General features: G+C 40.9%; 1 protein-coding gene across 2 annotated transcripts in view; it reads right to left on the reverse strand.

The window, feature by feature from the left end:
• MYOM2 (myomesin 2) overlaps window positions 1-12,427 on the reverse strand; it is a 252,158-nt gene that overhangs the window by 67,607 nt on the left and 172,124 nt on the right. For both annotated transcript variants that reach the window (XM_075340317.1, XM_075340316.1), the window contains 4 exons: window positions 11,425-11,561; window positions 6,502-6,646; window positions 6,255-6,314; window positions 915-982 (listed from right to left, as the gene is read on the reverse strand). In XM_075340317.1, coding sequence (XP_075196432.1) covers window positions 915-982; window positions 6,255-6,314; window positions 6,502-6,646; window positions 11,425-11,561 — 410 coding nt within the window. The remainder of the gene's footprint in view (window positions 1-914; window positions 983-6,254; window positions 6,315-6,501; window positions 6,647-11,424; window positions 11,562-12,427) is intronic.

Raw genomic sequence — 12,427 nt, forward strand, 5'->3', positions numbered from 1 at the left:
AATTTAAATAATAGTCATTAGAGATGGTTGAATACCTCAAATATTCGGCTTCATGAATATCCGACGAATAGGTTCCCGCTATGCGAATATTCGATGCGCAATGTAAGTTTATGGGAAGCCCGAATAGTTCCAAATAGTTGTTATTCGGGCTTCCCATAGACTTACATTGCGCATCGAATATTTGCGAATAGTCGAATAGTGGCGACCTATTCGGCAAATATTCGCGAAGCCAAATATTTGCGGTATTAGATCATTCCTAATAGTCATGCTTTAAATTTAGGCTCCTTCACAAGAGAATAGCATCATTCAACTGCTATCATGTGAATTTCAGTACACTGTTTCTACTCACAGAGTCACTTTGAGCTCATCACAGTAACAAGTGACTCTCAGGCATCACTCCTTTTGTGTCAAGCCTTGGTGTGTCACAACATCATATTCTGCCTATATTCTTATAACTGCACCAACTGGTAAAACCACCAATCCTAAACCCCACAGCACAATTTAGTTGCATATTTAGTGTTCTGGCCTCAAAACAAATACCATAGTTTCAGTATGATGACTTTATTCAATTTAATGGTGGAAAATATATTTAACTTAGAAATGAGAAATAGTGTAGTAGCCAGGTAGTGGTCGTTAACTGACTGTGGCATCTGGCACCAAAAGAAGAAGAGACCAGCGGAGGACACCGGCGATGGTGCAGTGGAGCAGTGGGGGTCAGGTAGGAGATTTTCCTCTTGGTTTCATTTATACTAGTAAAAAATGGAGTGGACAAACCCTTTAACTAGTTGCTATCTGAATAAATCAGTATATTTACCCACTAAACTGTAAAGCACTGCGAAGTATCTTTTATATATAAATAATGTTTAGTATATTATACAATTTCATTGGTAGACAATGATTTAATAGATACATACCTTGCAAGCAAGTAATACTTCACATTCCTCTGTGACATCCCAGTACAAATATTCCAGGAAATGAGGACCTGTTGATTACACAAATACATCTACTGTGAATATTTTTGATATATGCTCATAATAATTTGCATTTATTGTGTTCTACAGTAAGAGGTACGGGCTGTGGGAGTAATCCTGAAGAGATAGAGATTACCGAGTCCTACAAATAAAGAGTGAGAGTCGTGTATTATGAAACATCACCTAATAATGGGAAGCGATTTGATTTCAAATGAATAACTGAGATAACTATTCTCCTAGGACATTAACACAATATTAAATTGAAATAATCATTCTCTAGTAAATCCAAGTATTCACATTCCTAGGTCTTTTATATGAGTTTTTCTGTTTTATGTAAAAGAATGTAGCTATTATATACTTTATCTCTCTGTGCTTATATAGTGCTCTACATATTGTCATCAGCTAGTGTTTCCGGTGGGACTTACCATCTAGTTTCCCTTTCTCAAATACACAGCACGACACATTACATAGTAGTCTAATAACCTATTGGTATGTTTTTGCAGTGTAGAAATTAGAAGTATTCTGGCTTTAAAAAAATAACCTTTCACTTGATTTTATTATTTTAAACTGAGTACCTCCGTGAATTGGGCATACTCCTATGATTCTGGAACAATAGTTCTTTTTTTGGTGTCCCTCTATTCCAAAGCTATGTCCCTCAGAAATAAAGATGCACATTTTTCCTTCAACTAACTGGCCGTATACTACAGATGTTTTCTGTGGTCATTAGCTTTTTCTTCTCTGATACTGGTCAGTCACAACATGGTTGTGACCACATAAAAGTTCTGTTGTGTATACCCAAAGAGTTCATGGGAAAATTTGCACCTTAATTAGTGCATGACATAACTTTAGAGTGGTGGGAAAAAAAAGAAAACCTGCCCAAAAATTGGAGGCGGCTAAGTATACATTAAAAAATGTAATGAAAAGTCATTTCTGTCATGCACAAAGATGTATGAACATTTCAATTCCATGAGGATGTTTGTGGTTGACATTATTCTAAGTGCAACTTTGTAATATATTTTAGGTATTTTATACTTCACTTCAACATAATGCTATCACTTTTTAATTAGTGGTTGTCCGACTTCTCAAACCAACACCAAACCTGAAATTGAAGTGACCATATTGCTGGTGCAGTGCTGCTGCACTCCTGTCACAGGTTTTACCTACACTATGATGCCCTGGTCACCATCCCTGAAGGAAACTGCAGTCTAGCCTTATTCCTTGTCCTGCAAACCACACAATCATGCCTTTACTAAGTCTTGCCCCTATATCTTAAAAATAATCTGCTCTTGAGTAAGCTTTTAATATGAAAATATTGTTGTATGTCTTATTTATCTCTCACCTAAACTGGTGCAACTGGCGTATCTGCGGCCTTATAACTTCCACTCTTGTGCCCCTTCAATCCATCCTCAACTCTGCTGCCAAATACTCTTCTTTCATTACTCATCTGCCTAATCCTTAAGTGGCTCCTCAATACTTAAATATTTCAATGTAAAGTATTAACTAAACCCCATCTGTGGCTTAATGTCCAGATACCGCCCACAAATTATCTCCAATCCTCACAAGATGTCCTTCTCTGCTCTCCTCGTTTGTGCTTCTCACCCAATTATTCCCAAGTTTTCTTTAGTGTTTCAACTGTTCTCTGGAATTGATTGCCATGGCCAATCAGACTTTCTTCCACATTTGAAACTTTCCAAAATAAAACCCACCTCTTCAAAAAAGCCTACAATTTGCAATAACTCTGCTCTCACTATACTGCCCTATCAGCATCTTCCAGTCTCACATACTATCTCCTTCCACCTCCCCTGTATATTGCATGCATTGTCTTCCCGGGTCCTCTCTTCTACTGTACCTGTCAGTCACTTACCTAGCTAGTTATATTTTTTTGGACTTTGTTATGTATTGTTTACTTATTTTTATGTATTATAAACCCTATTTTCACATGTACAGTGCCTTGGCATCAAAGGGGTTTTAGAAAAACCTTCTTCCTTGGCTGTGGTTGGTTTTAAAAATAAAATCAACCTCCCCAGGTCCAGAGCTGAATGTTTGCTAGCTCTTCTGGAATCTGTTGTTGTCTGCAGCACTGATGTTACATTGACATCGCTGCAAACAATACAATCTGCAGCGCCTCCACAGTTGACGCATGAGCCACTCAGAGTAACCAAGCTCACTGACTCAGCTCTGGACCCGGTTAAAGTGAGGTTTGTCGTTTTAAAATAATACTGCAATTCGGGAAAGTGGGTTATGAAACCAGAAAAACCCTTGAAGGGCACAATAAATAATATTAGTTCAATTGAATAGGACTTGATGTAGATCTCTGCAGAGCCGGAAGTCCTGGAGCACTGCTGTGCATGAAACAATACAACAATGCTGTGATACCTTTATTTTCTCAATCTTACTAGGGCCAACTTCCCATTTTATGATAGTGTATGGAAACACCTGCTGGAATCTCACACAAAAGAGGCTGTGACCTGACCTTTCATTATGTGACTATTAGTGACAGTAAAACTAAAACAATAGGGTCTCTGACATCAACTTCTTGTATTACATATACTGTACAGATAGATTTCGGCTACACAGGTTGCACCAATGCTATGTCCGACACCATTAGACATATGGATTGACTTGGCAATGATCCTTTTTTTTCGACCTAAAGATCTCCAAACAATTTGCATGAATAATGTTTTCCACTACTAGCAAAGTAATGTATTGCACAGTAACAGCATCACATTAAAATGATCAACTGTGTTATATTAAATATGTGAACTGTATGAATGATTATGTCCTATAAAACGGCATGAAAATAATTTTCTAAGGCTTGATATGATGAGATTGTAGGAAACACTTTAATCAGAGCTATTTGCATAAAGGAATGAATAGACACTACTTTTCCACTTTCCGTTAAGTGTAATGGTGTGTGTTCAAATTCCATTTTAAATGATGAATTTCTGCAATTATTGAATGAGAAATTTATAGAATAATTTTTTGGAATTTACTGCCAATTGTACCATGTTAATGAACCCGCCTTTATAAAGCAGGTATAATATAGATAACAACTTAACCCATGTAACTCTAAAGAAATTCATTAATATTTATACAGATTTACAATGGTATTTGCTTTTGTTTTGGAATTAATTTTGCAAACACAGTAAGACAGATTTATCTTCTTTTTAGGTGTAAATACATTGAAAAAACTGCATTTGGGCTGAAAGCTACATTTATTAAATCCTTTTTCTGACACTAACTGTAAAGTCAGGAGACAAACAGTCTGGTGCTGCTTAAAGAGAACCAACCCCCAGGATTTTCCTATATAAACTAAAGCCAGTGCTATACTGGCACTATCATGCTGATTCTAAACATGCCTTTAGTTGTGAGATCGGATGTAAAGTTTCTGAAATACAGTCAATACACTTTGTGAAATACACGGTTACCTGATTGATAGGTGCTACAGAATATCTAATAGTTGGGTCGGGTTTTGCTAGTTATTCTCGCTCCTGTCTGACTGCCTGTCCTTCCTCCCCCTGTCTCTGTTATTACAGGGGGAGGAAGGAAGGACATGGGGAGGAAGGATGTGACGCCCTGGACTATTCGGGTCGTCACAGTTTTCTGCACAATCTGTCCTTCCCGTGCAGGACTCAAACCCCCATGGTTCTGGGTCTCCATCCTGCAGTACTGCCTCCACCAGCATTCACAAATCCTAGATAAACTTTGCACCACACCTGTCAGGCACACCAGTGGGCTGCTTAAGCAGGAATAGGTCCACCACCCTAGGGGTCAGACAGGGAGGTGGGAGGTGTCAAGTTCAGTTCAGTGGTAGCCCTCAAGCTGTGAGGAGCTCTGAGGAAGCTGGGAGTTGGAGCTCCCAGGGGAGAAGTAAACTAGGTCGCAAACGGTGGTCTGGACCTAGAAGAGTCGGACCCCCGGTCGCAGGGGATTGAGACTAGGTGTCTGGAACCCATCAAGGAGGACGGTAAGCAGCCTGGTCCTATCACCGGTCTGGGACCAAAGGCAGTTGGGGTACACGGACCCTAGGTCGGGGAGAAGCTTCAGGCGACCCGACAATTAACCTGCGGAGGACAGGGCATTTATGGACTGTTACCACCCAGCTCTGAGATCGGGGGCACTAGCGCAATGAGGGGGATAGGGCTTTTCTAGCAAACGGCCCACTGAAATCCCAAGCGTGAGCTCCTGAGAGCAGGCTCCTTCACTTAGCCATAGTGAGGAGCGGAGCCCGGAAAGCTCCAAGCTACCAGGCAACAACAGACAATCTAAACTTTTGTGCCAGGAGGCAGGTTACAGACTACCAGGCAGTGCTGCAGGGGACGGGACCCGGACGAGCTCCCCTCAAGAGGCAACGGCAGTCAGAGACTTAGTTTACCCTCTTGTCAGCGTCTGTTTCATTGCTGAGTGAGTACCTGATTGACCCCTGCACAGCATCCTTGCATCACCATCCAGAGTCCCGGGACCTACCCCTACCCGTGGAGTGTATCGTCATCTAGCTGCCCCACTCCATCACCCCATGAACTCCGAACAGCAGCGGCGGTACTCCCAATTACCATACACCACGGGTGGCATCACAAACTATACCAAATCCCCTGTAAATACTCCCTTTTTCATTTGAGTGTGGCCCCTAGCCCCCAGGTCCGGAGACCCTCGAGCCACGGGTAATCACCCCCCCCGGATCCTCGCAGTTCGATCCTTTGCAGGGGCAGCAAAAGGACAGGCAGGCAAATAAGGGCTGGAATAACTAGGAAAACCCCTACCCACCTATTAGATATTCTGCAGCACCTATCAGTCAAGTAACAGTGTATGTCACAAACTTTACTTTATATTTGCCTATATTTGCCTATATATTTGCCTATATGTCAGAAACTATACATCCAATCTCACACCTAAAGCTTTGCTTGCATTCAGCATCCTAGCGCCAGTATAGCACTGGCTTTAGTTTATATAGGAAAATCCTGGTGGTTGGTTCCCTTGTAAATGTAAAACATGAAAAAATATTTTTGTTTTGCCTAAAATACAAATGAAACATGAAATATTTATCTATGCCTTTTGGAGATCATTTAATCTTCAACTGGTTTAACGAATCACAATAACAGTCATTCTGACCAGGGGTGCCCAAACGTTTGCATGCCACCATGTATCACTATCAACAATCATGCTGTAAAGGAGAACATACTGGGGAGCTTCTCACACATTCATCCAATATGAGTACATTTATGCAACTGAATGCTTCATTTTCAGATAGTGAACTAAATTACTTGGGGACTTATTATACTTTACCTTGTTTTCTGATATATTCCTGTCTCTGAAATTCAGCTTCAGCCAAAAGTGCCTTAAATGCTGCAAATATATAAATAAATATATGTGATGTCTTGTAACAAAAAAAGTAGTTACCATGCTAAAAAATGTAAACAATTAAAATCAGTAAATATTCTTCATATTAGATTCTGAAGAACAAATGTAACATTATATAACATCACTGTATTAAACTAAAAATACTATCTTAATATAAAAGCCAGCAACTTACCGTCTCCGATGAGAACTAATGAGGACTGGTTCTTGGCTTTACCATCATGAATCTGTACTGTATAGGTGCCCTCATTCTCTACTGTAAATCGGTCCATTACCATCTCAATAATGCCAGCAGCTCTGTCAAACTTAATACGGTGACTCTGAGAAAGGTAAAGCATTAGAATTCAGCTTCTTGTCATGTCGTAGCGTCTTCATGTTATATCGCCAGATGAAGAGCATGATAGTGCGAAACTACCATCATCTTACATTATATGGGAGAATGCTGGTGCTGTAAGTAGATCTAATAAAGTTATCAAAACAGTTATGGTGTGCTGCTTTTCTTCTTCCATGATAAGCCACATGTACACATTGAATATTTGGTGAGTTTTTTACCTTAGTATTTGTAAGCCAAATCCAGGACTGGGTGATAAATACAGAAGTGGCACTCGTGTTTCTATTATACTTTTCCTCTGATAGTTCCATTCCTGGTTTTGGTTACAAATAATGAGGTAAAAAACAGCAAAAACCGTAGTGTCAAGAAGACGAGAAAGACACATAAAAAACATTGTAGTAAAAAAAGCAGCAAAAAAAGCAAGTAACAGGCTGTGTGCCCCATATGAGGGTATTGTGAGCTTTCTACGCTGCGTATTTTAATTGCATAAAAAAGCAACGTTTTACAGTTCCAGCAAAGTGGATGGGATTTATAGAAATCTCCTGCCCACTGTGCTTCTTTTTTACCCTCTGCAAACTGAGCTGTGGTGCGTGATTGACATCCGCAACATGTCATTTCTTTTGTAGGTACACTAAAGGCCGCTTTCCACGTATCAATTTATCGTGCGTTCGCATGTGCGATCACACCCGCCCCCATCGTTTGTGCGATACGGGCAATTTGTTGCCTGTGTCGCACAAAATCGGTAACCCCCGTCACACGTACATACCTCCCAAATGACCTCGCTGTGGGCTGCAAACATCCTCTTCCTGAAGGGGGAGGGACGTTCAGCGTCACAGCGACGTCACACAGCAGCCGGCCAATAGAAGCGTAAACATCCCGCCCACCTCCTTCCTTCCGTATTGCCAGCGGCCGCAGGTAAGCTGCAGTTCATCATTCCCGGGGTGTCACACGGAGCGACATGTGCTGCCTCGGGAACGATGAACAACCGGAGCACAGACGAATGTTCGATTTTTTGAAAATGAGCGACGTGTCAACGAGCAACGATAAGGTGAGTATTTTTGCTCGTTCACAGTCGCTCATTTGTGTTACACGCTAAGATATGTCAAACGAGGCCGGATGTGCGTCACTAACAACGTGACCCCGATGACATATCATTAGATATATCGTAGCGTGTAAAGCGGCCTTTAGTTTTATGTGCAGATATTCTAACTACATATTTTTAGTTAATTTGCACTATGGATACACATCAAAAACACATGTTATCCACACAAAAGTATATTAATAAAATTAACTAAAAATTAATCGATTAGAATTTTGCCAAACGCAGGATGCTCTAGGTATAACTTTTTCAAGTGTGTTCTAAGGCAATGTTCACACAGGGCATTTTCTGCTGCATTTTTGGTGCAGTTTTGAGATCACAAAGATGCACCTAAATGCATGCATTTCCTTCTCCCGGCAAAGTCTATGAGATTTTTATTTTGCTGTCCACACTGGCCATCTTTTGTGTCTGCCCCTTGGATGCGTTTTACAAGATGCAGCATGTCAATTCTTTTTGCATTTTTACCACATTTTGAGCCCTCTAGTCAATAAATTTAATTTGACTTAAAAAATACATTGGGCAAATGCAGTAAAAACGTGTCAAAAACGCGGTAAAATGCATTGCATTTTTGCAGTAGTGCATTTTTGTGCATTTTAAGATGCGCTCAAGATGCACTGACAAAAAGATGCAGCGTGTGAACAGAGCCTTATCCAAATCCCATCCACTTTGCTGGAACTGTAAGACACTGCATTTTTGATGCAGGAAAAATATACAGCGCCAAAATCTCACCAAAACCTCATCATGAAAATCTAGCCTGAAAGAGTCTGCCCTTTATTATTAGCCAATCCAAAGAGTATAATCCTTCATTTTTTTTCTGTGGGGGTCCTGTAGAAATATTGACCATTTGCTGCCATGTTCCATCACAGATTGCAGCAAACTATGTGAACTTAGCAGATGGACATGCCTCGAATAGTTTACTAACTTTAGTATCTTGGTATAGCATTGTAATCTGACCTGGTATTTGGCTTTGACAAAACTTCATGTGCGGATTGCATATGTTTTTGATGCATGTCCATGGAGGAAGTGCATTTTTTACCTGCCGATTTTCCACATCTAAGGGCTCATGCGCATGTTGCGTAATTACTTGCATTTACGCTGCGTATTGCACTCAGCGTAAATGCATGTGTACTGCATCCCCTGCACAATCTATGTAGATTATGCATGATACGTGCGCACGATGCATTTATGAGCGCAGCGATTTGGGTGCTAAAATTTTGACCCAAATCCGTGCGTTTATAAAAGCAGCATGTCAATTATTCCGTGCGCTGTGGATGCGGCTCCCACTCTGTCTATGGTAGGGGCAGCAGCCATAGCGCATGAAATTGGCTTTTTTGTAGAAAAAAACTGCATTCATTATGCAGTGTTTCTGCAGCGATTTGACACGCACATGTGCTGTCAAATTGCTGAAGAATATTCAGCAGTTACATGCGCATGAGCCCTAATACAAGACTATGAGGAAAATCTACACAATCTACCAGTAAGGGAAACTGACATGTTGCGGATACGCAGCATCAAAAACTCACCTAGGGTCTCCTTAACACATCCGTGTCTCCGGTACGTGTGACATCTGTTTTCACATGTACTGGAGACACAGACACATTTAGACCCATTAAAATCAGTGGGTCTGCTCTCACATCCGTGTTTTGACATGCACCGTGTGTCCATGTGGCACACACGCGTGTCTGTGTGCTCTACAAGGCAACATGCCCATTTTCTGCGAGCAACACGGGGGTCACACAGACTGCACACTGATGTGATCAGTATGACATCAGTGTGACATATACCGGAAAAGATACAGGTGACATGAAAATAAAGAATTATACTTACCTGTCTCCAGCACTGCTGTCTCTGCCTCTGCTGTTGCTTTTGGTCCTGCTCATTATGCTCATGCATATGAACTATGCTGACCTTGGACCCGAAAGTAAAAGCAGCGTGGGAGTTAGCAGCATCGGGGACAGATAAGTATACCAGATCCTGCTTTCCGTGTGTTATCCGTATCTCACACAAATAGCACAGGGACAGCACATGTAGAACACACACATCCGTATCTTCACCATGGACCGTGCAAACATTAGTGTTTTGCACGGACATGTGAAGGGGCTTAACACTCATTTTGGGCACACAGCTTAACGCTGTGTGCACACAGTGCATTTTTATCACATTTGTGCCGCAACATTTTTCCTCCCAAAAGATGCAGATTTGGTGCAGAAATGTCTGCAACCAAGTCGGCAACATGTGGACATAGCCTTAGGTGTACTTTGCACGCTGCAACATCGCAAGCCGATGCTGCGATGTCGAGCGCGATTGTCCCCGTCCCCGTCGCAGCAGCGATATCTTGTGATTGCTGGCGTAGCGAACATTATCGCTACGCCAGCTTCACATGCACTCACCTGCCCTGGGATGTTGCTCTGACCGGCGGTCCGCCTCCTTCCTAAGGGGGCAGGTCGTGCGGCGTCACAGCGACGTCACATGGCAGGCCTTCGGAGGGGCGGAGATGAGCAGGATGTAAACATCCCGCCCACCTCCGTCCTTCCGTATTGCTGCCGGGACGCAAGTAGGAGATGTTCCTCGCTCCTGCGGCTTCACACACAGCGATGTGTGCTGCCGCAGGAACGAGGAACTACATCGTACCTGTCGCTGCACCGGCATTATGGAAATGTCGGACCCTACACCGATGATACGATAACGACGCTTTTGCGCTCGTTAATCGTATCAAAGAAGATTTGCACACTACGATATCGACTGCGACGCCGGATGTGCGTCACTCTCGATTTGACCCCACCGACATCGCACCTGCGATGTCGTAGTGTGCAAAGCCCACCTAAGAGTTGTTTCCAGTTTTACTTTTCCTTTTTAACTAACGCTCTATCCTTTTTTTTACAGTACCTGATTTTAAAACTGCATAAATTCTTATCACAGACAGATACATGTATTATTGATACATATTTCTTCATAAACATTGATTTTTTTACCCTAACAATACTAAGGACAAGTACAATAACAGCCTAATATCTAAAGTAGTGCATGTTTTCCTGACTCTGTCATTATTAGGCTATGGAAGCTTATAAAGCTTTTTCTGCCATTAATTCTGTTGATCTTACTGACAATGTATTTGTAAGAATTGGAAAGCTTTTTATCTATTGTGGAACACAATAGTACTTTCAACCAATCCACTGCACAAGAAACTCATGCTGTTATGTTATAGAAACATTGCTTCAGTGAAGAAAAAACAATAATTGTATCTGCTCCTTAAGGGGAAAACATAAATATATTTAGAGATTATGTAACAGATCAATACGAGTTGTGGATTATTATACAGATCAATATCCAAATGCCCACACATTTCCTTTCGGCAATAGGAAATATTACAATGATATTTTTTTTATATACGGATACATTTTAGTTGTTTATATTGTTGGGAAAAAGACATTGGGTTTTGGAAGACAGGATTAATTTGCTGCTAGCGCTATGCAGCTGTGTTCTGAATCATATTGTTATATTGAACAGCAATTGGTGTAATTCTTCTTAAGGGACCCATTTTCCCTTCGGTTGCAATAAGCTATGATATTAAGAAGTAGCAAGGTAAGTGTAGATGAACATTTCCTTTTATATAACATTACACTGAAGCTCTTAAGAAAAAATCCAGCCAGGAAAAGAAATCTACAAACCTCACTGTCTTTAACCTCCATATCGTTCACAACAAATCTAAAGCTTGCGTCTGCAGACAAGTTGGGGGCTTCCAACCAGAAACGCACTCTGCCTTTTTCCAAAATTTCATAGGTCAATTCTGCCTTCAGTGGAATAGCTAAAAGTAAATACACATGATGGAGGTCAAGGAGGCAAGAAGAACACAAGCATAAGCATTACCAACATTCAAACCTAAGATACATTAATATGTCTTTTATTGACCTTTTAAAATTCCCCTAAAATGGACTGTATGAGATTAGAAAATATAGACTGTTTTTCCCCAGAAACTGTACCACTTAGGTCATTGTCCTTTTTGTGATATTGCAGCTCAGTCAAGACCATTCATTTAAAAAAGACCTGTCACAAGTAGTGATGGGCGGACTCACAGATAACCGGGACCGGCGGGTCTAATCGGATTTAAAAAAAAACAAAAAACTTATCCAGTCTGGCCTGGAATTTATCCCGGATATCTAGCCGGATGCCGATCACCATATAGGCCTATGGGGGTAGAATCCGGGGCTTAAAGATAGTGGTAGAAGAGATTGGAGCAAGCGCTATAATTATGTAGTCTATGGCATGGCTATAACTGCTCCTGTGGCTGCTCATTATTGCTCATCCATATTCACTGCTTCCCCCGCCCACCGTCAGTCCCTGTGTCTGTGATTGGTTGCAGTATTCAAAAATAGCAGGAGTACTCAAGTAAATGAAAGGAGAAAAACAAGAATGTAGATGGTGAATATTGGAATTTGAATATGCATTACTACTAAGAAAACATGAAAAAAAAAATATTTTTTTGAAAAATATGAGTTACTTAGCAAATAAAGGTGGCCAAATGTTTTCAAATTTTTTTTTCCTGTTTTCTTAGCAGTAATACGTATTCAAATTCCAATATTCACCATCTACATTCTTGTTTATCTCCTTCCCTTTACTTGAGTGCAACTGCTATTTTTTAATATTGTATGTCATGTTCAGTATGCACCAGTT

This window comes from Anomaloglossus baeobatrachus, chromosome 3, assembly GCF_048569485.1.
Source record: "Anomaloglossus baeobatrachus isolate aAnoBae1 chromosome 3, aAnoBae1.hap1, whole genome shotgun sequence".
In the NCBI taxonomy this organism is placed as follows: Eukaryota; Metazoa; Chordata; class Amphibia; order Anura; family Aromobatidae; genus Anomaloglossus; species Anomaloglossus baeobatrachus.